The sequence below is a fragment of the Betta splendens genome, chromosome 16, assembly GCF_900634795.4.
Source record: "Betta splendens chromosome 16, fBetSpl5.4, whole genome shotgun sequence".
Lineage (NCBI taxonomy): Eukaryota > Metazoa > Chordata > Actinopteri > Anabantiformes > Osphronemidae > Betta > Betta splendens.
Window position 1 is genome coordinate 13,198,969 of NC_040896.2, and position 24,754 is coordinate 13,223,722.

The window sequence follows — 24,754 nt, forward strand, 5'->3', positions numbered from 1 at the left end:
TTTCTTTAAATCACTGGTCCATATTGATTCCAATAAAATAAACAAGAATCATTTATTCACAAAACATTCATTTGTACTGGTCACTGCACTTGTGCCTGCAGTCTTTGTTTTGTGCAAAACATACTCCAAAGTTCAGCCAAAGCTAATTTTCATAAATGTGAATTCAACTGATGAAGGTGCAGTCTGTTAAATACAAATGCTTCTCTTTGTGTTACTATTTCTGTTACCTATGTCACAAACACACCAAAGGCAAGGCTTTTTAAAAGCTGGCAAAAATCTAGCATGTTAGCGTATATTCTTGAAAATGGCTGTTAATAAATTAAAAGTATACACAGGATCAACCATGGTGACATAATCTAAACCATTGTAAGGACCTTCTAAACATAAATATGATTGAAAATGTACTGATCTGGGCTGGGATTCAAGAACCTCAATAGAGTGAACTGCTGAAATGCACACAAACACATTCTAGCGCTGTCTGTTAACATTCACTGACAGAATGGTCATGATTGCAGCAGAATGTGAAGACTAGCGTAGTTCTCTACAGTACATGATGTGAACTGATCCGTGCATTTACTGAGATGTAGCTCTCATTAACATCAGAGCTGAGGCTCATCTCAACTAGTGAAAATACCATTTGATTGTTTTATCTTATTCTAGTTTGGATTTCTCTCTACACACATTCTCTATCCAAGATATTTGGTTGAATTAGTGCATAGGTGTGCTAACTCACATTTTAATGAGAAATCAACAATAAAAGGCACTTGCTAAACTATTTTATTACCTACCAACGCTCCTCTTTTAGGTAGTTTTTCCAGCATTCCGTGCGTTGATGAAAGCCATACCGTGCGTTCTGAAGTGCGTATTCAGATCTGTTGCCTTTTCAAAATGTTTACCACACACCTTACAGACCAGTGTGTCCGCATCCTCTTCCTTCATCTGTGCCATGGAGGATTGAAAAGAGGGCGATGCTGGTGTAGAATCATCCAGAGAATTCTTATCGTCATGGTCCTTGCTGCTGCCAGGGGAAGATGCTGGGTTTACCCCGAGGGCCCGCTGGTTGTCTGTGAATGTTTCTTTCAGCTTGTGGGTGATGAAGCGATGCCGTGACAGGGAAAAGGTAGACGTGAAGCAAGCGCCGCATTCTAGACACTGCAGGCTGCTGCCCTCTGTCCCCCCGCGCCTGTGTTGACTGATGTGCTCCAGGAATGAGGACTGCGTCTCTGTGGCGAAGCCGCAGGGGGCACAGCGGAACCCAGATTCTGGAGGAGAGTAAGGAGCCGAGGCAGTTCGCAGCTTCTTCACAGGGCTCATCCCATCTGTGGACTCCTCATCCTGCTCCATCTTCACAGCTCCTTTTTGTCTCTGACGAGCTCTCACACTGCCGTCCTGTTCTGAGGAGCTGTCTGCGTCTTCACCACCAACCTGCAACCACAGGAAATGGAAACAACTCTTATTAATGCTTAAAGGTTCTTTGTGTTTGCCTAGTAAAGAATACAAAAGAGTCACTTACACCCCGTGTGTCCTGACTCACAGTTTCCATACTGTGTCTCAGCTGGACATGTTTCTCTAACATCGCTCTGCTGCTGAAGCTTTTCTTACTCTCAGAGCAAAACCTACACACGAGCAAAGATATATACATACTCAATTGAACGTCTGCTGTATGTCTCACCAATCTCTCAGTAACTTCAGTATACTACACATATTTTAAGGAGTGTTTTTGCAAAAACCTTATAATAGGTTTGCACTTACTGGCACCGGAAGCTACGATTCACAATTTTGTGTTTGTCTCTGATGTGACGTCTCATGCTGGAGGTGGTGGTGAAGGAGCTTTCACATTTGTTACATGGAAACTTCTTCAAAATCTGCAGAGTAAAAACAGATGTATCTACATGACTACAGATTTTTAGAATCTTCTCCAAGTTACATTTACATTATTTAGTCAAACTGTGTCTCCTAGATACAACAGTGAGAGGAATATTAGATGCCCAGACCTTGCCATGCTGTTTCGCCATATGGGTAATGTAGTCCTCTCTGTCCGTGTAGCGGGCATGACAGGGTGCACAGTTCCACCCTGAGGGAGTCTTCATCCTCTCTGTCTTTACAATCACAGCTTTACTGTCATCCATGCATCCCTCCCCGTCTGAGCTCTCTGATTTCACTGATGGCCGTGAACGTGAGGAGGCAGCTAAAGATGAAGGCTGCTCTTTTTTCAACGCAGAAGTCTTGTGAGTCTGAGGAAGAGAGATATTCAAGTAATGGAAATCAACAATGGTAGAAAAACCTATGGTTGATTTTAGATTTTTAAGGCCCTGTGACATTATTTAAGTCTTTTAACATACCTTGAAATGGTCCAACAGAGAATTCCTTTGAGAAAACAGTTTCGTGCATTCAGGGCATTTAAACACATGCACCTTCTGGTTGGTTAAATGAGTGTCAAAGTGGGCATACAAGAGGGGCTTGTGGGTAAAAACTGTGTCGCACATGACACATTTGTATATCAATCTGTAAAAGAATGAAATGGATCAATTAAGAAAGATGTTTTTCCATGTTAGAACATCTTTAAATGTGTGTGTGTTACATTGTCTGTCCTTCCGTGAGAGTTGGATGTTGGGCAGTGATGTGGCTCTGTATGCTGGGGGCAGATTTAAAAGCCATAGGACAATTGGGACATTTGTGGAACATATCACAATGGGCTTGCTGGATGTGCGACTTGACAGAGTTCAACCCTCCAAACACCACCAGGCAACTGGAACATCTGGAGAAAAATATGAAACGATGAAGGGTATAACAGCAGCAACAACAATGCTGATTGATCAAACAGCCAGATACACTACCTGTATCCGATGCGACGTGAAAAGTGTAAACAGGTCTCATTCAGATGTTTCTGAAACTGCGACTGCTTAAATGTTGCGCCGCAATCTGGGCAGACATGTGGGGCGCAGACTTGGTGGATGCGTTGATGGGCTGCTGCACTGCAGGCGTTAGGCAGGAGCATGGGAGGAGAACATTCTGCGCATGGCTGTAGAACGCAGAAAAGGAAGAATGACCACTCATTCTATATGGGAGAACTTAGATTATTTCTGGGGTTTTGCTCACATTGGTATTTGCTGGTTTGACTTCTTGGAGATGCCCAGTTAGCTCCTCCTTGCTGGTGAACTGAGCCTCACACTCTGGACATTTGCTACTGATGGACTTAACTGCCTCTGCCTTATTGTTGCTTGATGCCTGATGTGGCCGGGGGCTTGTGTTTGGCGCGGCCTGACCTAAGGAGGACAATGATGATGACAGCAAAGATGAAGGAAGTCAAAATGAAATATGCAAATGATCACACACAGGATGCAAAAACAAAACAGAATGCAGCTGCAGGACAAAGTTCAACAAACCAACTGGCGTGAATTCCTGCTGGCCAATCATCTGCTCCACAGGTACAGGCTTCATCACCAGGTGGGAACACTGCATGATCAGGCCTTTTTCCTTGTGCTCTCTGGCGTGCAGCAGCAGGCTGCACTTGTTGAAGAAAGCCAACCGCTTGGCGCAGTGATTACAAGTTACTTCGATCCTCAATGAGCGCCGGTCATAGTGTCGTGCCAAACTCTGCTCAAGGGCAAAGGAATCTCCGCACTCCAGACATCGGTAACCCTGCAGGGAAATAATAGTTCATCATCTTAGACAGTGATAACGGACAGTAACGTTACTATTACCTTCAATAAAGAGTACAATCTCTCAGAATAGTTAACAGTATAGTAAATACATTGATATGATGACTGACTGATAACCTTCAATAGAAAATAACAGCTTACCTGGGCAGGTAAAGCAATGCCCCACTCTGAAGGAAGTGCTGAGCTTAAATCAGGTTTGTAGTTGGGCAGCAAATTCTTGTTGTTGAGGATTTTGTTGAAAGCTTCTACCAAGTTGGTCTGGTTCCTAGATATGATTGCGCCAGTGCTGTTGACTATGGTAGCTGGTCTGCTTATACTTTGAGGAAGTGGTGGAGGTGAAGATGCAGGAAGCGTTGTTCCATTGTTGAGAGTTTTTTGGCCTAGATTGCGCAGGTTGAGCACACCTGGGGTGACTCTGGGAGTGGAGACAGGGGGCAAGGCTGCAGTTTTTGTGATGCTGACAGCCGTTGGGGAAACTTTAGGTTTTGTGTCCAGTCCAACTTTCTCTTTAACTGCACAAATATCCTGGAGCTTTGCTACAGCAGGTAACTGAGATTGCTGTAATATCTCCTTCTTGAATTTTGTGTTATGATGTTCTGGTGAAGCTTTTACACTATCCACAGACTTGAGAGCTGCTTTTGCACTTCTTTTGGGAGCCACCCCTGTCAAGGTTCTTGTGACACTGCCTGTGGGAATCTTGATTTTAACTTTGAGGGGACGGAGTGGAGATGGAACTATCTCTCCAGGGCTTGTAGACACACTTTCCTCAAATGAAGTGCTACCACTGTTCTCCTCTTTTACACATTCCCCATCTCCAGCCACCTTTTCACTTGGGTCCTGTTTGTCCTCTTTGCTCGGTTCACATTCCATGGGCTCCTCCTGATGGAAGTCATTGTGACCCACCACTACAGCCGATGTTGAAGCTAAGACAGGGCTTATGCTTCTGTTACGGATTAAAAGACCTGTCTCACTGGGAGGTGGGCTCTCAGGTGAGTCTCTCTCATCAATTACATGCTCTGGATATTTCTCTTCTTTAAGTGAGGCAGAAACTGTAACATGGGGAAGACAATCCTTGCGGCTTTGTGGCTCAGGTGCTGTGGAGCTGGGAGAAGTGGAGGGTATAGCTCCACTCTGCTTTTCAAGAGGGGACTTAGGCTTTCCCATTGAAAAAGATAGGTGAGGAAAAGTAGACATTATAGAAGAATTGGTGTCAGAATTTTCAAACCTATCAAATAGTGGTTTTGCTCTGTGTCTGAATTTTAAAGGGGTAGACATCTGAGATTCTGGGCTCTCCTGGATCACCAGTGGGCTTCCTAAATCTGGTTCAGAGTCTTCTTCATCAGAGTGTGTAATATGTTTAATTCCAGTTGTGGTAGTACCATTTTGTTGTAAAGAAGATGACAATGGACTACCAAGCACACACGTTTCTTCCTTTTGAAGGGATTGAGGAGGAAGGTGAGGGCTGACTGGATGGGGGGAGGGACAGGCTGAGGAGATGGGACTAGCACTGTCTGGGGACTGGGGAAAGAGGAGGGGTTTCAAACTGTGCATGACATCATTCTCTCTAAGATCAGCTCCTTTATTGCTTTCACTCTCATAATCATTAAGTGAAGGACTCAATGATGAATGATGAGACAATGGCTTGGCATTAGTTGCTTCCTGAGCTCTAGGAACAGAACCCTCAAAATCGCTGGCAATCTGGGAGGCGATGCTACCATCAGCAGGCATTGTGGGACCATGCTCTGACGTGAGATAGTTGGGTAACTTGACTTGAACCCGAGAAACTGAACCACCATTTGAAGAGTTGTCCGTTTTATCCCTGTCACGCTCTTCGAACGACTCCGCTTGCGCTGCGTTCTTCACAATAACGCTAACCATCGGCGGTTCACTATCTGAGACTGGAGAGCAGGAAAAGCTCGATGGGGACCCACTTTCCCTCTCATTTGCATGAGTCTCCGCCTCGTCGCGTTCCTCTTCTGGACTTGACTGGATGGCCTCTTTGGCATCAATGTCAGGAATGTCAAAGGCTGCCAGCAAATCATCAAAGTCTGGGGTCTTCATGTCCCCCATGGTCGGGGCAAGTCTCTGAACCTATACACATAACAACATCAGATCTATACTCGATTTCATCATATTGACAAAGTTTACTTTTTTTACTAAACAAAAACAGCTGGTATTGAAACAGGATCAGATATGTTTGACATAGCGGAAAGATGCATGCAAAGTTCTGGTACAAACTGATATAAATGCAATAATGTAGAAAAAACGACACTAGAAAGAACTGCAAGTGTAGAATAGGAAACTTAAGTGTCATGCTGCAACAAGTGGCTCCTCTGCTAACAGCAACGAAACTTCAAATGCTATCGTTTAGCATTAGCTGCTAGCTGGCCTAACTAACGGCAAGAACATAATTAACGTTAGTCTAAAACACGACTCGCCCAGTGCAACAATGAGATAACTAAGGATTGGATGTCCCGTGCGTGTTATGTTTATGCTAGTTGATGCGAATATTAGTTTGCTCATATTTCATTTTACTTACCTGCGGGTAAGCGACGTTCGTTCCTTAGTTCACGATCAGTCGCACAAATTGTGCGTCACCAAATCGCGCGATAGCGACTCAGTCACGGTCCGCTGTTGTCGCGACTTTTCCCTTTCAAACGACAAACAAAACCCTATTCTAAACCCACAGCTTGTACTGTAAGCAACACAACTAATATTAAGATCGCACCAACTATTTGACTTCATTTTACAAATTAAAATAACAAATGCAAATTTGTCTAGCTACCGATCTTAAAATCTTTATCTCTATTAAAACTAGGAACGTCGACCTGTATCTTGAAAACGACATCTTGATATACTTGCATTCTTTACAGTTTCACCATGCAAGACATGGAATTAACACAATTTCCGGTGCAGGTAATGTTTTATCCGAACAATATAAATCACAATAGTTTATATTAGGTATTGTATATGGCAGAGTTCAGATTTAATTGTTGCAACCAGTATCATAATATACTACCATGTACCTGTGGAAAATTTACGCAGCAGTAATATTGAAAAAGAAAGAAAAAAATATTATGATGTGTGCTTCACACAGAAGAGTTAAAATAAGAATAATCCCAAAAAATCAGAAAAAGCAATGGTTGTTTACATTTCACAAAGCTGCATAAACATAACATGAACAAAGAGTATGAGAGTAACAATGTTGCTGTGAACACATGCAATGGTTGTTTTATTCACCAGATATTCAGTTTTTCTTTGAACATTTATTTCTTTTTCTCTTCATCCTTCTTGGTGTCCGGTTTAGAGCCAGTCTGGGAAGCTAAAGACCCCATGGCATTGCGAATGGCTTCATTGTTGGGGTCCACTCCTGGAAGGTTTTCTAGGACACTTTGGAGGAACTCTGGATCCTGCATAACATCATAGTCTTCTTCGTCCTGTAGAATTATTTTACGAATTTCCATTAGCATCTAACTTTTCAGTTAAAAGAATTTATATATACACGTGTGTGTGTGTGTGTGTGTGTGTGTGTGTGTGTGTGTGTGTGTGTGTGTGTGTGTGTGTGTGTGTGTGTGTGTGTGTGTGTGTGTGAGAGAGACAGAGAGGGAACTAGGACAGTAAGACCTCTGCTTACCTTTGCCTCAGTGGACTCCATATCAGCTCCAGTATCCATATCCTCAGCACCAAAGTCTGCAGAACATACAGAACAGCTAAGTTAAGTGTGCATAATTATACCAATATGGTCTTGCATGCAGTTCAATCCAAAGCACACAGCTTAAGCTACAGCATATACAACTTGCAGCGCCAGTGCATTCAAATCAAATACCCTGGAAACCTGGAAAACCACTGAACTAAAACTGTTCAATTCAAACTTACGTTTTTAAACACAAGTAGATTATATTAGAGTATAGAGTATGTTTTAACTAACTACACAAAAAATACATTTATATTGGAATATGGAACACAATCACTGAAGATCCTGCTGTAAACAAATTTTGTGCATTTTATAATGTTGATGTGGCTCAATCTCAGCTTGTATTTAGCTTTTCATCTTTCGGGTCAGGAAGCTTAAGAAGATTTTAAATCTATATATAACCTGCTCCTGTTCCCTGCATGGACATCTGCAGAGCATAAGCAATCTGTTCATCTTCTGTCATGCGACTGAAGTCTGGCAAAGCAGGGGCAGAGGAGTCCGAATGTGGGACCGACATCTTCAACAAAACATCTTCAGACTCTGAAACAGAAAAACAACAAGCTGTATGAACAGACATTTTGTTCTTTATGAAAGCAAAATGTCAACTCAAGGAGTTGGGGATGGCAATCTCACCATCTGCAGCAGGAGAGGAAATACCAGCTTCAGCAGCTGATGCAACAGCAGCTCTACGAGCTTCATCCTCTTGTCTTTGTCTCTGCTCCTCCATAGACACCCGCAAAGCCTGAATAGAAAAGGGATTGGGCGAAAAGAGTTTTTAAAGTGGTGCTCTGAAAACAAATGCAATTGGTAACAACTAAAAAAAACACCTACAAATTTAAAGACCTACACATCGCAGAATAATTTACTGTCTTGAAATTTTTGTTTACCAAGGCCAGCTCTGGATCGGCACTGGGATCCACACCAAACTCAAAGTCACTAGCACCCAGGCCCAACACTGCACCTCCTTCTCCAGCCAAAATGGGAGAAGATAGCAGGGCATCTGCCAGACTGGGGCCTGGAGGCACTGTGACCAGGTGGGAGCCTGCTCCCTCTTTGCCATTCAGTGTGCTGATGAAGGTAGTCAGCTTCTCTGTGTTTATCGCCTGCATGAGTGTATAAAAAAAGGTTATTTATGTACATTGGGCTGCATATGTACATTATGCAGCACATTAGAGATGTAAATGAGAGGCTGAGTGTATGTGGAGCATGGATGGAAAAATACCTCCTCTCCAAAGTTAATGACGTCCACATTTACTTTTTCTTTCTTCAGACGCTTTGCCATTTTGACCAACTGCAGTAAAAACATCCAAGTTGATTTATTTATTTATTCATTTAGAACCCTGTACACGAGTTTACATCCAAGTTATGGTTGAGCACCTATGCTGCCAAATGCGACTGCACTTATAATTTATAGCCCCAAAAACTTGGAATCTTGTTTCGGTACACAAAAAGACTAAAACATTGCAACTGTTTGTGACAACAACCAACGACATGCAAGGCAAACAGATTTATCTCAGAAATGATCTTACTTCTTTTTCATTGTCCTCCACTGGACTGCCAACAAATGCAATTATGCGCATCTTGTGGTTTTTGCCCTGTCTGTGCTTCAGTGCCAACTGCAAAACAAAACACAGCAAATCAAAATGCAATATGAAATGACAAATACGTTTGTTACAAACAGGACCAAATACAGTATGGCTTTCACTACCAAGATTTGATTGAATTTTAATAAATGATTACATATAAAAAAAAACAATATAAAGAAACAGTTTGAGGCTCTTCTATTGATTGGATAAAAACACTGCACCATACCACTCACTGTCTACCACCACACCATATTTATGAACATCACAAACTCACATGTGCCACCCTGATCCCAGTGCAGAAGCTGATGTTTCCACGAGGCTGCACAGCATGCAGCTTAGACAGTATCCTCCCCGTGTCTGGGGTCAGTGTGGTGAGGACCTCACAGTTGCTGCACAGGAACACAAGACTTTTATTGTTTGGCCATCGCATTTGAAAAATACCAGTCAGATATACAGACTCTCACTTTGCCATGGTGATGAGGCCCACGTTGTTTTCTGGGTTGCTCCGGGTCTTGGAGTGACAAACAATATTAACTGCATCCTGCTGAGCCTGCAGTCTGGTGGGCAGAAAGTCTCCATTTCGCATATACTCACTGTTGTCCACGCTAAGAAAAATGAGTAGTATACAAATAAAGATGTTTTTTATGTGTTTTAATGATCCTGCTGTATTTAAGGCGATGGCTAAACAACACACCAACTAGTCATTTTTTGGCAAGGCTACCCTAGGTAGGCTACAGCTAACAAAACACTTTTCAATTTTCCATAAATTTTCCATAAATACACAGACAATTGAAGCAAGGCATCTGTTGTGGGCCAGTAAGAGATTGGCGTTCGTGTTGATGAACTGAAGAAAAACATTAGCGCTACAGTTGTGACATCAGGTTGTGTTAGCCTGCTAATGCTAAAGAGCTAACTGAAACAAAGGTGTGCAATAAACAAACCCTATAGAGTTCCACAAACCACAGTGACTGACATTGCAAAAAAATATAAACTCATTCAACGTTACTTAAATGGACACAGCCTGCTGGTTAGCTATCTGCTTCTTGTGATTAGCACTACTAGCTTACGTTAGCTATACCATGGAGTGACTCAGGGATTGAACGTCCTATATCTAAAACGAAACAAGTGAACGCTTGGGACTGCTTCAGATAAATAATACAATAAAATACACGATCAATCTATTAGAATATGATGAAGCACAAATGAAGGTACTATTTGTAAATCTTAAATTTAAACATAGCTTTAGTATCTTACCAGACCATAGTACTTTCAAGCACCATCTTGACGTCTGTCGTTTAAGACGTCCTTGCTAGGGTTTGTGGGTATTGTAGTTTACAAACAAAACAAAAGTAAAAAGTGATTCCTTTTAAGTAAAGGCTTAAAAAAATAAAACGATGACTAACTGCGAAATATATTGTTTAAACTGTTTTCTTTACACAAAAACAGCTTTTAATAATCAATGGGATTAATAGGGATAATGAATAATTTAGCTCTAACATTAATATTGAAATCGTGATCAGTATGACTAAACAATTTAAATTTTACTAACGTACATCAAAACCAATTGTGACTTATTAAATTGAGCAGGTAATTTTACAATACACATATTATTATTATTATTAATATACATACTCTCCCACTCTTCACTTTGATTTTCACCAGTGAAAATCTGTCCTACACAAATGTTAATTTCGTGAACAGACACAAAATGTAGCATTTAATACTATTCACATTAACTCTTGAAAGATGATTTCATTAGTATAAACATTTGTTGCCATCATGTCTCCTTCACACCTGCCATGTGTGCAATAAACTCACAAATTACAGGACCAAAACTAAGATTTAGAAAATATTTTTAATTCTTTGAAATCTGACATGAAAACATCACCACCACACAACTGAAACATTGTAGCAAGGACAGGCAGCACATATTGCATGAGAAGGCATTTCCGTGACTCCTATTTACATATGAACATATCATACACAGTAAAAATATAGTAATTGAAGCATATAGGACAACCAGCAATGTTGGCGTGTGAGCCATGTGAAACATTCATGTAGAAAAAGCATGGGAGATTAACAACCCAGAGTCATCATGAAGGAAATATATATATATATATATATATATCTATATCACAATCTAAACATGAAATATAGAAAATGAAACTGTCAAATAGTCCCAGCTTCACAGGCAGTACACACTATAAAGTTTCAGACATCCTTCTGTCAGTATACATACAATCTTCTAAAGTACATAATACAACATTATCATTTCAGCCTGGAGTAATCATAGTAATAAATACAATTCTCAAAGATTGTGGTTTATATTGCATCAAATGAATTGTACGGTAGTGTTTACACTGAGTGCACCACCATATGCACTGGAGGATGTCTTTGTGCTGTGTATAGTAGTAGTAGATAGGAACTACATACAACTGCTCTTCATTCAGCAATAACAATGTACCACACATTATAAATACAAATTTAAAAAAAACACAAACCAAATCTAGGTAAATAGCTTGGAATTGTCTAATTGAAAGCAGTTGGAGTGTCTGTCCTTTTCTCTTATCCTTTTAAATTAATCTTAAATTGTTGATAATCTGTAGTTTATATTTCAACATGACAGAAACATTTCAAGTCAATTATTCCAACTACACAGTTGGTGAACAATGGGCTGTAGTGGCTACCACAATTTAAAAAAAACATAAACAAAAAAAAAAAAACTTTTCAGTCACAGGAATGTGGAGATTCATCTGGACATTATTCAAAGCACAACTGCTTCCTTTCTAATTCTAAGTAAAAAATAAACTTTAACAGTGAACAGATGTATGTCCGATAAATCTACATGAAATAGTTCAGTACATCCACTTAAAAAAGAAGCCTTCAACACACGGATCAACCCAGTGTTCTTAACATAAACAACCTATTCATCTATGCACATGTGCAGGAGTCCGTAGTTTAATTTCACATTAACTGTAATGGATCCTTAACATTTACAGGAACTCTTTTCTTTGGTGCCACAACTGGCTTTAAACACAAAAAACTCCTAAATCCTCAACTTTGCTTTGATGAACAGGAATAACACATTTTCTACACTCACATTTCCCCCTTTTTCTTCTCCCCACTGCATAGACCACATGCAATGAGGCATTACCAGGTAGTGAATTTCTGTATCAGAAATATCTCACGGGGCCAAAGTCTCGCACAGGTTTAGTGCATCAAAAAAACAAAAATAAATAGGACTACATACAAATAAAATGTATACAACATTAGCAATACTGGTCCAAGAGTAGATGTGCTATTACTGATAGAAAAAAGGAATACTAAAAGACAATCCTTAATCTGATGTCAAAGAGTCAAAAGATTTTTGCTGAAGTTTTGGACAAAGGTATCTTGACATTGAAATAAACAAAAAGGAAAGAACTTATGTATAAATTCGTTCAAACCCTAACAACTGCTTGACTGTTCGAGGCATCCAAATGGCAGTATGAGGACCTCAGCTGTAGTGATAAGGCAGGTTTCACTGCGCAATAAAACACTAACTTATGATAAAAATGTCAGTTATAAAATACATGATAGAGGTGAGACGCACATGTAAAGGCACAGACATGACAGAAGATAAACAGCAGATTGAAATGGTTATGAGTCCATCAACTTAAATCCATGACTTCCAATATCATGTACTGGCAGCTCTTTGTATTCATTTATACTTCAGCACACATGGTCATCAGAGGGGTAGATCTTCAGGGTTGTTGAAATGTGATTTGCCATGTTAATAACACACATTCTATATAAGAAAAACATTGTATTGTTAAGTACATTCGGCAGTGGAAAGATGTACTTAGACCTCTCCAGCACTACTGTAGCTTCCAGCAGAATAACTTATAACATAAAACATTACCATACTGGTCTGGTTCAATTCTTTGCTTTACCATTTCAGAATCTGAATTATAACAAATATTGTACATCCACAATCAGTTAAAACAAATGCATATATGATCAGAGTCAACAGCAGCAAGTGTTGATGTGAAAAATTACCTTCGATAGCTCAAGACTGCACAGGAGAACTGGATGTGCAGTAAGAGAGGAACACTATGAGTCACGAAAATGTGAACCCACTTAGACTGTGCATGAACACACGAAAAAATATTCACACCCACAAATGCAGGCTATGCCCATCATGTGCAGTTAAGCGTGTGTGTTCCTGTTGAACAGGCTGTGCCCACTCGCATCTCTTCATGCTGCGAACGGTGGCAACGATGACTGGCTATTTATGAAGGATGTGACTGCTTTCACCACCTGGTAACAGGAACTTTTTACAATATACAATTATATATTTTGCTTATTATGGTATTCCCCGTTATGTAAACTCTGCATCATGCACCCCCCCTTAAGCATTGGTACAAGTGGAAACAAGTATGTGCGAACCGTGCTGATGCCTGGGAAAGCATACCGCACATCATCTTCTCCATCTTCTCACCACTGCTTTCCTCACTGTCACCACTTCACCTCCCTGCGTCATCCAGCAATATCTATAAATACTGAGGTGAGAAAGCGCCAGAGGTGGAGGGTGAAGGATCTCGAGTGGTTGGGTGATGTTAGCATTCTATCCTTGCATGTATCCACCGCGCCTTGTCCAGAACCTTCATCTAGCACCGTCTCTGTTCTTTACTGTAAAGATAAACAATAATGCAAAAATTAAGATATAAGCCAACAACTGCTGGGTGTTTCTAAAATCAAGTTTAAATTATTACTACATACATATAACTTCAGCATTTAGACTCACAATGTTAGTTTCAGGGACTATGTCTGACAGTGAAACTATATCTTCGATTCCAGATAGGTTGATGGAATAATCTGCAGTCCCTTCTGCACCCAAGCTGAAAGAGAAAGAAAAAGATTGTTCACGAGACACTCACCAAACTAATTTTTACAGATTGATAAGGATGTTATTTCATGAACAATCGCTGTGTTGCGTACCTGTAGGAAGCACCATGGTCATGGTCTGTGTTTGCTGATTTGTGCACTTCCACTCCTACAGACCTGAACAAATCAGTCACACTATTGTAAATCAAATCACGGTGTGAACATGAGATTCAATGAAAGTGCTAATGCATTGTGACCTTCACCTCAGAGCAGGGGAGGTGCAGGCCACTCCTGTGCTGCCTAGCGAGGAGGTGGACAAGTTAGCATCACCGTCAGCAGGGTTGTCTATTAGCAGAGGTGTCCTGGGAACCAGATCCGGTTTGCCTGAGTGCATGCCTGAGAACAAATGGTGCATGTGTACTACATACTTTTCACCATGTGCTTCTTTCAGTCATTTAGTTTGCACGTTGTCTGTCTGCATGTCTCTCTCAGCTCAACCGCAATACAGCAAAAACTAACAAACAAGAGGAATCTCTTCTTTGTGTGTATATATAAAAAAAAATATATATATATATATATATATATATATATATATATATATAAATGTATATAAATGTATATAAATGTATATACATATACATATATATATAAACACACACTCTATTCTCACCCTCCGCGGGTGGTCTCATCCCCTTTCCAAGCTCGGGTCCTCTACCAGAGGCCAGGGAGCTTGAGGGTTCTGCGCAGTATCCTTGCTGTTCCTAGGACTGCACTTTTCTGGACTGAGATTTCGGATGTTTTTCCAGGGATCTGTCGTAGCCACTCCTCCAGTTTGGGGGTCACAGCCCCTAGTGCTCCGATCACCACAGGCACCACTGTGGCCTTCACCTTCCAAGCCTTCTCCAGTTCTTCTCTGAGCCCTTGGTATTTCTCTAGTTTCTCATGTTCCTTTTTCCTGATGTTGCCATCGCTTGGTATTGCCACATCCACCACTACGGCTTTCCTCTGCTCTTTATCCACCACCACAATGTCTGGTTGGTTCGCCATTACCATTCTGTCAGTCTGGATCTGGAAGTCCCACAGGATCTTGGCTCGCTCGTTCTCTACCACCTTGGGAGGTGTTTCCCACTTTGACCTTGGGGTTTCCAGTCCATACTCCGCGCAGATGTTCCTGTATACTATGCCAGCCACTTGGTTATGGCGTTCCATGTATGCTTTGCCTGCCAGCATCTTACACCCTGCAGTTATGTGCTGGACCGTCTCTGGGGCCTCTTTGCACAGTCTACACCTTGGGTCTTGTCTGGTGTGGTAGATCTGGGCCTCTATGGCTCTGGTGCTCAGGGCCTGCTCCTGTGCAGCCAGGATGAGTGCCTCTGTGCTGTCCTTCAGCCCAGCCCTTTCAAGCCATTGGTAGGATTTGTTGAGATCAGCCACTTCAGTTATGTTCCGGTGGTACATCCCATGCAAGGGCTTGTCCTCCCATGATGGTCCCTCTTCCAGCATCTCATCCTCTGTTCTCCACTGCCTGAGACATTCACTCAGCACCTCCCTGAACAGAACCCAGTGACTTTCACAGTGGCAGACATCCAACATAGAGTCTCAGGTATGAAAAACTGGACAGCACCTGGCCCTGACATGATCCACGCCTACTGGCTAAAGAAGCTCACTGCAATCCATGAGCGCCTGGCAGCACAAATGAACCAGCTGCTAAGGGATGGGACTCACCCTGAATGGCTGACCGAAGGGCGAACGATCCTGATAATGAAGGATCCCTCAAAGGGCACAGTCCCATCCAACTACCGGCCAATAACCTGTCTCTCCACAACATGGAAGCTCATGTCAGGCATCATTGCAGCTAAGACAAGTGGGCACATGAGTCAATACATGAGCGAAGCACAGAAGGGCATTGGTAAGGATACCAGAGGAGCCAAACACCAACTCCTGGTAGACAGAACAGTCGCCCAAGACTGCAGAATGCGACACACCAACCTGTGCACAGCCTGGATCGACTACAAGAAAGCCTATGACTCAATGCCACACACATGGATCACTGAATGCTTGGAGCTGTACAACATCAACAGAACTCTAAGGGCCTTCATTGCAAACTCGATGAGGTTGTGGAAAACCACCCTTGAAGCAAATGGGAAGCCACTTGCCCAAGTATCCATCAAATGTGGCATATACCAAGGAGATGCACTGTCCCCACTGCTGTTCTGCATAGGTCTGAACCCCCTCAGCCAAATAATAAACAAGACTGGCTATGGATACCGACTCCGGAACGGGGCCACCATAAGTCACCTCCTCTACATGGATGACATCAAGCTGTACGCCAAGAGTGAGCGAGACATCGACTCGCTGATCCACACCACCAGGATCTACAGCTCGGACATCGGGATGTCATTCGGGCCCGAGAAATGTGGGAGGATGGTGACAAAGAGAGGCAAGGTAATCCACACAGAAGGGGTCTCACTCCCAGAAGGAAGAATAGCAGACATTGAGGACAATTACAAGTACCTTGGAATACCACAGGCAAACGGCAACCTTGAACAGGCAACAAGGAATGCGGCAACAGCCAAATACCTCCAACGAGTAAGGCAAGTCCTAAGAAGCCAGCTCAATGGCAAGAACAAATCCCGGGCAATAAACAGCTACGCTCTGCCAGTGATCAGATACCCTGCAGGAATAATAAGGTGGCCAAAGGAAGAGATACAGACCACAGATGTTAAGACACGAAAGCTCCTCACCATGCACGGAGGGTTCCACCCCAAATCCAGCACCCTGAGACTGTACGCTAGCCACAAGGAAGGAGGCCGAGGACTAGTGAGCGTGAGAGCACTATCCAGGATGAAACATCCAAGATCCATAAGTACATTCAAGGATAAGGCCCCCGACAGATGACGTGCTGAGTGAATGTCTCAGGCAGTGGAGAACAGAGGATGAGATGCTGGAAGAGGGACCATCATGGGAGGACAAGCCCTTGCACGGGATGTACCACCGGAACATAACTGAAGTGGCTGATCTCAACAAATCCTACCAATGGCTTTGAAAGGGATGGGCTGAAGGACAGCACAGAGGCACTCATCCTGGCTGCACAGGAGCAGGCCCTGAGCACCAGAGCCATAGAGGCCCAGATCTACCACACCAGACAAGACCCAAGGTGTAGACTGTGCAAAGAGGCCCCAGAGACGGTCCAGCACATAACTGCAGGGGTGTAAGATGCTGGCAGGCAAAGCATACATGGAACGCCATAACCAAGTGGCTGGCATAGTATACAGGAACATCTGCGCGGAGTATGGACTGGAAACCCCAAGGTCAAAGTGGGAAACACCTCCCAAGGTGGTAGAGAAACGAGCGAGCCAAGATCCTGTGGGACTTCCAGATACAGACTGACAGAATGGTAATGGCGAACCAACCAGACATTGTGGTGGTGGATAAAGAGCAGAGGAAAGCCGTAGTGGTGGATGTGGCAATACCAAGCGATGGCAACATCAGGAAAAAGGAACATGAGAAACTAGAGAAATACCAAGGGCTCAGAGAAGAACTGGAGAAGGCTTGGAAGGTGAAGGCCACAGTGGTGCCTGTGGTGATCGGAGCACTAGGGGCTGTGACCCCCAAACTGGAGGAGTGGCTACGACAGATCCCTGGAAAAACATCCGAAATCTCAGTCCAGAAAAGTGCAATCCTAGGAACAGCAAGGATACTGCGCAGAACCCTCAAGCTCCCTGGCCTCTGGTAGAGGACCCGAGCTTGGAAAGTGGATGAGACCACCCGCGGAGGGTGAGAATAGAGTGTGTGTGTGAGTACACACACCAAGCAACCTGGTTACTTGAGTGAATATAAGAACACAGTAGTAACATTAACATTAGTAACATTAACATTAGTATTGAACACTGCAACAGTTTAAGTTAAATTAGGGTTCAAAAACACTGAAACATTGCTGTTTGTGTTCTCACCACTGTCAGCCTCGGAATCTGTGCTTTTAAAGTGGCTGTGGTAAACAAGTCTGGAGTCAGTAGACGACTGTCCCATTGCATGGGAGAGAGGGGTAGGGGCACCCAGGGTAGGGGCCCTTCTAAGCCCTCCCTGACCTCCACCACGGCTCTTCTTCGATGGTGATGGTTTCACTGAAGGAATCAGACAGAACAGTTGGGATAATTAACTATTAATTGAAACGAGGCTCTTGTTTTAAAATTTAAAAAAAAACTGCTTCCTTACATGGAATCTTCTTGAACACTGTGTTGCACATAAATTGTTGAAAACGCTCTGCATAAAAGCCAGGCCTGTGAACTGAAACAGTGTCCTAAAGTAGTAAAACAGAACCATCAAATTTAGAAACACACTAAAATAAGCATGTCTACAATGAAAACAGAAATATGTAATATGCATTCATATAGTGTATTCACACTGTCAATATTCTTACCCCATCATGGACCAAGGCTTTCCAGGAGTGCTCCAGCTTCTTAATAAACCTAAATAAAATGCATAATTAAACAGTAGAAAGTTACATGAGTGGTTAACACACTTAAGAACTGAAAACTAATCATCTTTAAGAAAATATTTTTTCTGTCTGCTGCACCTGTAGGACTGAAGAATATCAATGATGCCAATGTAGATCAGCATCCTCTCTCCTTTATTACTACGAGCTGGAATACCACCCATGCTGGAAGGACAAAGAAACAGCAACTGGTTATTTAACTGCCAAATCCTTGTCACACATTAGACTATCAACAAACACAACAGCTCTGCTTGCGGTCAGCTTAGCAGTATGACTCACTGGTCTTCTGAATCCAAAACTCCCTTCCCTCGAGCCTCCCCCTGGATCGATTCCATAGCTGTACAGTATAGACTTTTCTGGGCTTGTGGCCGCCGCTGGTCGGGAGTTACCGCTCCCTCTGAACCAACGCTGTCTCCGGTAGGACCTCCAGTACGCTCCCGACAGGCCTGGTCCATGTTGTGGATGCCCATCAACAGACTGTAATCCATGATTTTGAAACTCTGTAAAAGCTACAGAACACAAAAAAAAGATTTAAAAAAATTAGATCAGTAGTAGACAATGAGTGGGAGCCACCATTAATGTGCAACTTTTACACTTGGATTGTTGCCAGAAAGTTATTGGCACATTATGTGAAATGTACCAACTTAGTAAATAAAGTTACTGTTTGAGATAATTTTTTGTTGTAAATTTGTGCTATATAAATAAAACTAAATCGAATTAAATAAGCATGACGGTATTTTTTCTAACACTAGACACTTATAGAAAACACCCTCAGCTAATGTCGAAAAGAAACACAATAAATTTACTCACTGAATTGCTTTAGAGAAAAAAAGTTAAGACAAGTTTGACTTTGTTATGTTTTCCAAAAAGATTGCCATGTGTTGTGACTGCGTCCAAAGGCTTCACATTTCCTGGTCAGTCCCCACTGCAGGACTATTAAAGGTTTTCTTATTCTTTCTTATTCTTATTCTTATAAAACATATTTACTTAATATTGCCTAAAACTGACAAAAATAGCTAAACTGGAAAATAAACTAAAACGTGTGCTGAGGCTTGGGTTTATTTCACTCACCAAGCAGTCCCTCTGTATAGTCTTGCATAGGGCATTGAAATTATCAGGTTCCATCAGCAGTCCATCTGGCAGGTCCTGGATAAAGTCCAGATCTTTATAAATGGGAGCAGCTTTTTCTCTCTCCTTAGGAGAAGCTCGTCTTTTGTAGGTAGAGCCCTTGAGGTCATATATGAGGTGCATGGGGACGATGCGAGGCAAAAGATTGTTCATGACTACAATACGAATATTCTTGCCCCCCGCCTGAACACAATACAATCCGTAGAACTTGGGCAGCAGGGTGCGCTTGTTTTGGTTTATATTCTGGAAGGTAGGAGGGATATGGAAACAAATTAGATGTTTGGCTCAGTCAAAACAATAATTTAAGCCTCCTACTGTTGTGATAATCACAATGCAATAATAATAATAACTAATGCTAAACACACTCCCACTTGTTGACTATTTCCAGTCTCACCATGAAGTATCCAGGCAGGAGTTTCTGGAGGAACTCAGCCTCTTTGTGTTGAACAGTTTTAATGATAAATTCATCATCACTAGAGACGTAGAAGAGAGAGCCACTGGCGCCGGGGTTAGACAGCTCAATCAGTGGGTCGTTACACAGGGAATACTAGAAGTAGATGTCTGCATTAGTACATATTCAATATAGAGCAGAAACTGTGTAATAGATAAAAACATAGAGTTTAGGGTAAGAAGATTATACGTTCATGAAAACAGTGTTAGAGGACACTAGGATGACTTTAAAATGAATGCATATTTGACAGTTTGAACCAATAACCAAAGCACAGCACTTTATCAATAACGTGAAAATAATGAAAGCGAATAAAACCATGGCAGTGTGTACTGACCAGGTAGTCATCTGGTCGAATGCCAAACAACTCTCTGAAGTAGCGAAAGGCGATGGGCGCATAAGTCTTAAAGCGAAAGTCACTGTAGTGATGAGCAGGGGTAAGGTTACTGCCTTCACTGAAAATACATGAAGAGAGGAAGAGAGACACAAAGCCAGTTAAACTACATGAAATTAAAAACAACTTCCTATGATCATTAAACTGTGACCCAATCTACCAACCTAGGAAAGAAGATGCTTTCGACCACGACAAAGTCCTGCATGAGAACATCCCTCTCTGCCTTCTGGCTTAAGCTGCCAACTGTGTGAGCGATGCCCAGCTGGATTGCACCTTTCAGTGCAGATGATGTGGTCTACAGAGGTCAAAGTGAAACAGAAAGAGTAAACTTCAGAACAAAACATTTCACCCCTGCACTTTCTGCGGTTTCATCTACTATTTCTGGGCGTCTAATGAGAGGAACTCAAACTAAATTTAGAACCTAAACACCAAACGTGTGGGTGTGTACACTGGTTCTTTCCACATTTCACTGCTACTGATCCAATTTGTTGGTGTCAACAACCTTGTGTCACTGCCCCCTGCCCTGCTCTGACCTTTTTATAGGTGGTCTCTCCTGTGGTGGTCTCAACGCCGCGGTGTCCAATGGTTTTCTTCATACTCTGAGTTGTGCCAGAAGAGCCAGGCATCTAAAAAGGATTTAGAAGAGTAAACATATAATGGATGCTGTAAGAAATATGCAAAAACTGAAGTATGACGATGATACTGACAATTTAATACAAAAACTGTAGTTCAGACACAATTAGCTAACCTCCAGTGACCTTCTTGGATGAATGCTGGTCTAAACCTTTATTACACCTTATCAGAATTGATTACATTAATATTTGCTTCAGTTAAGGCTGTGCATAAAGGAGAGTTGTTTTCCAAATTTAATGAGGCGATTTCACATGTCCTTACCTCGGAAGGGGCCATTTTTCTGATGCTGCTGGTCCCTAAACAAGAAGAAAAAAGCTCATTAGTTATTTGCAATAGACTAAAACTAAATGTGAGGATTATCTAGCATTCTCATCTAGTCTATGCAGCCTGGAAATTTACCACTTGCAATCAGTTTGAAATATTGGCATATGATCAACACAAACACATTTACAAATACAGTTTTGTTCAATTATCAGGACTATTTCTAGCACTGTCTGGCTGCTATAAGACAAACAATGAGTCAAGACCTATTTGTGATTAAAGTAACCTATTGCTGCCAATGCCATCAGCTTACTGTGAAATGGAACTACTTTTCCTCTGAGCTGCCTGTTCCAGATTCGTCTAGTCCCCCGAGACTGAGAGTGTACAATCGTCATCATAGATTTTCTAGTTTTTCCTGTCATTCCGTGTCCCACAATACCTTTCCTTTTATCATTTTGGGCTATTTTCAAAATGCTATCGTAAAAAAAATATATTAAGTTTGTGGCATCACTTTGTGCAAAGGTGTGTAAGGTTTATTATCGCTTCTAGAGATAATGAAAAATAAAAATATTTACTCCTTATCCTTGTCCTTATATAAACTGACTGTTTGAACCTACTGTCTCACCCACATTGCAAGCTTGTAACCAATAGCAACATCTACTGCAATGTCACAGGTCAAAATTATACACACGGAAATATGTTAAGACTATACAACCACATGGTAGTAACTATCCTGTGTCCAGTCTATATGCAACAAATCCAATCCTGCCAATCAGTAAGGAAGCATTTTCCCCCCAAAAAAGTAAGAATGTTTAGCAGCAGAATCACAAAATGCCATGCATCTTTCCTCAGATAACAGGCACACATTGCAATCCACCGGGAAACAGTGAAATTCATTCTGCCCACATTCCCTCTCATTATGTAAAACAACACACTGTCATTACTACTCATGCAGTTTCTGTTCAGAGAGAAACACTCACACACACCCATGCGAGTACCTCGCTGCAATGCTCTCCTCCAAAACTGAGTTCTAATATCTGTGGAGCAGGATACTGTCAGCACAGCACACCGAGGAACAAATGAAGCCAATTGAATTATATTAATATTCTGGCAAATAAGTAAACAGTTCAAGTACAACTGATAGATGGAACTGATTTTTTTTCTGCTATTTTGTAGACATACAGATAATGTATTAGTCAAGAGAGTATTTGGTTAAGTGGAGTCCTTAACTTTATAAAAAGACACAGTGTGCGGCAGATTTGCAACAACCTGATTATCGCATGACTTTAGCTTGTTGGTGACAGACCTTATGACAATAGCTGCAGCTGATTCTTAAAAAAACCCTCTGCCAGCCCAGTTCACATGTGGCCAGCAGTCTTCAAAGCAGTGATAGTGTAGTCCTAACCATTACTATTTTGTAAGGATCCCATAAATATAATTGGTACTTGGCCTGATTAGGAAAGACGCCCAATAAAGTCTAGCGCAGAGGCACATTATGACAATCACGTGTCAGTGAGTATGTGTGCTTGACAGAACACGGTTTCTTGTATTTGTACACTATTGGGCGTCCAGCCATGTGGGAGCCACAGGAGGGATGCCACTATTTTTAATCACTGATTCAGACAGTGTGGCTAGTGAGAGAGAAGCAACTCCTCCAGACACAGGAACGCTGACGCACAACTACAGTAAATGGATTAGCAGCCTACAACATTTCCATCATTTATCCTGTCCTTAAAATAAAGGAAATCCCTGAAATCTATTTAACTGACCACCACAGAGAAAGAAAATATAATGAGCAATTAATCGTGCAAAAATATGAAATATGAAGTCCCTGACAAAGCTTTATCATAATCATTCAAGCAGTAAGGCGTGAAATACATACCTTGTTTAAATAATGGGATCAAAAGAAGATACCCATTTGGACAATACATGTGTTTATTTATTAAAAGAAACCAAGGGGCGGCTAGAATTATCATATGGAGGGTGAATGTACTTGCTAACAAACCTGAAGAGACCGAGGATGAGGAGGGTGTAACAGGCGAAGAAGGAGAGATAACGGTGCTGTTACCGTTAACTTCACATGAATACACAAACCCGTTGGGCACAACGATCACAGGCTCCTTCACTCTTCAACGGACGCTTTTATTCAACCTCATCTTTTACTGCTACATAAATAGCCGGTTTGATAACAAAACATGCGGCTTGGCCAACGTGGTTTCACCAAGTACCCACTTACACAAGCAAACACAGCGATATGAATGTATTTAGATCTTCACGCGTTACACGCTTCAATACAATTACCGTTAGAGGTCTAACTGCAGTCACACATATGGTAATTTAGACGGTGGCTAGAATTAATCAAGTAATGCTAGCCGACGTTAGCTTCGGCTTGGTTTATTTGTTACAGTGAAAACCTCGATGTTAGCTAGCCGACAAGCTAACTGGGACATGATGAAGCACAGTCACAACAAACCACCTTCATCGCTATAAACGCACACACAGCTCTACTTGTCGGTTTGTTTTAGGACAACAAAGGGAAGACAACTGAAACCCCGCTACCTGTCGGGCCAGTAGATGCCGAGTCTGCCGCTTCAGCAGTCGCCATTATGATTAGACTGTTCACATCACACAGCGCCGACAGTCGATGCTGGTGTCGCAGCAGCGCCACAGCGCCCCCGCTGGGCCGAAGGGGAACTACCTCACTGTTACTATAACAACGTGTAGTGGAATAAACAACACACCGTGGGTGATTTGGAATATGTCTACTATATCTACATTAGTTACCCAATGATTAAACACAATGTAGTAACTTATAACACTCATGTATGAGGTAAAGTAAGTCAGTTGTACAAAAATGAAGAGTTGTCTGTTATCTGTTCCAAATGAAAGGCAGATCCAAAATCTAAATTAATGGTTAAAAAACGTCCAAACATTTAGTATTGCATGTAAAATTAGGTTAAATGTTTAAAATTAATTCAAGTTTTGTTTCACAAGTTTACCTTTACTCCTTTAACTCTCCTTTCGGCTGGACAGGGGTCAGCATTGCTCCACAAAGCATGAGAGGAAACCTAAAATACAGTCTTATAGTGGCTGTCACTTTCCTTTAACCACAATTTGTATCTACACGTTTAGATCCATAACAGTCTTAATGACACTTGGACTGCTCATTTCAAGACATGTAAAACATTTAATGATATCAATTAGATTTCTAAGTCTTGATTAGCTCTGATTAACTTGTGTTTCTTTGATTTCCTCAGAAGTGTTGCAGAATTTTGTTCAGCGAGAGCTCTTCAGTGGCAGAAATCATTTTGTAATGTCGGCCAGGAGCTGCACTTATCACTTGTCATACAGCTTTCTAACCAAAGGTTGTGCTCATGCCATTTAATACAAAAGGATTATGTGAAGAACACGAGAAGGTATCAAAAAAAAGTTAAAACCAAAAATGGATTTGTTGCTTTACTTCTGCTCAGCACAGTTGGGCAAATTCTTCTTTTTACAGCCATTTCACATAAAGACAAGTTATTCTTCAATGTAACTTGCAGGAGAAATATTTAGGTAGTAGATGTGAAGTAGATGTTGAGAAATGT

At 41.7% G+C, this 24,754-nt stretch overlaps 3 protein-coding genes across 3 annotated transcripts; all 3 read right to left on the reverse strand.

Annotated features, from left to right (window-relative positions):
* Positions 1-27: 27 nt before the first annotated feature.
* On the reverse strand, positions 28-6,471 carry znf687a (zinc finger protein 687a). The gene is made up of 11 exons (XM_029129411.3): positions 6,202-6,471; positions 3,804-5,753; positions 3,387-3,642; positions 3,100-3,266; positions 2,838-3,022; positions 2,582-2,758; positions 2,343-2,505; positions 1,995-2,234; positions 1,753-1,865; positions 1,514-1,616; positions 28-1,425 (listed from the first exon to the last, which is right to left on the reverse strand). The coding sequence occupies exons 2-11, from the start codon at positions 5,730-5,732 to the stop codon at positions 802-804; spliced, it is 3,957 nt and encodes a 1,318-aa protein (XP_028985244.1). The 5' UTR covers positions 5,733-5,753; positions 6,202-6,471; the 3' UTR covers positions 28-801.
* Positions 6,472-6,867: 396 nt separating this feature from the next.
* On the reverse strand, positions 6,868-10,280 carry LOC114843157 (26S proteasome non-ATPase regulatory subunit 4-like). Its single transcript, XM_029129414.3, has 10 exons — positions 10,197-10,280; positions 9,407-9,547; positions 9,217-9,331; positions 8,886-8,972; positions 8,579-8,647; positions 8,244-8,459; positions 7,990-8,098; positions 7,759-7,896; positions 7,297-7,352; positions 6,868-7,099 (listed from the first exon to the last, which is right to left on the reverse strand). Exons 1-10 carry the CDS (start codon positions 10,220-10,222, stop codon positions 6,929-6,931), a joined length of 1,128 nt encoding a protein of 375 aa, XP_028985247.1. The 5' UTR covers positions 10,223-10,280; the 3' UTR covers positions 6,868-6,928.
* Positions 10,281-10,778: 498 nt separating this feature from the next.
* Positions 10,779-23,879, reverse strand: LOC114843403 (phosphatidylinositol 4-phosphate 5-kinase type-1 alpha-like). Its single transcript, XM_029129918.3, has 16 exons — positions 23,727-23,879; positions 21,168-21,202; positions 20,807-20,899; positions 20,438-20,568; positions 20,217-20,334; positions 19,826-19,978; positions 19,375-19,674; positions 18,583-18,812; positions 18,385-18,468; positions 18,229-18,277; positions 18,024-18,108; positions 17,762-17,932; positions 14,072-14,204; positions 13,923-13,985; positions 13,729-13,822; positions 10,779-13,613 (listed from the first exon to the last, which is right to left on the reverse strand). Exons 1-16 carry the CDS (start codon positions 23,770-23,772, stop codon positions 13,611-13,613), a joined length of 1,788 nt encoding a protein of 595 aa, XP_028985751.1. The 5' UTR covers positions 23,773-23,879; the 3' UTR covers positions 10,779-13,610.
* Between the last annotated feature and the right edge of the window lie 875 nt (positions 23,880-24,754).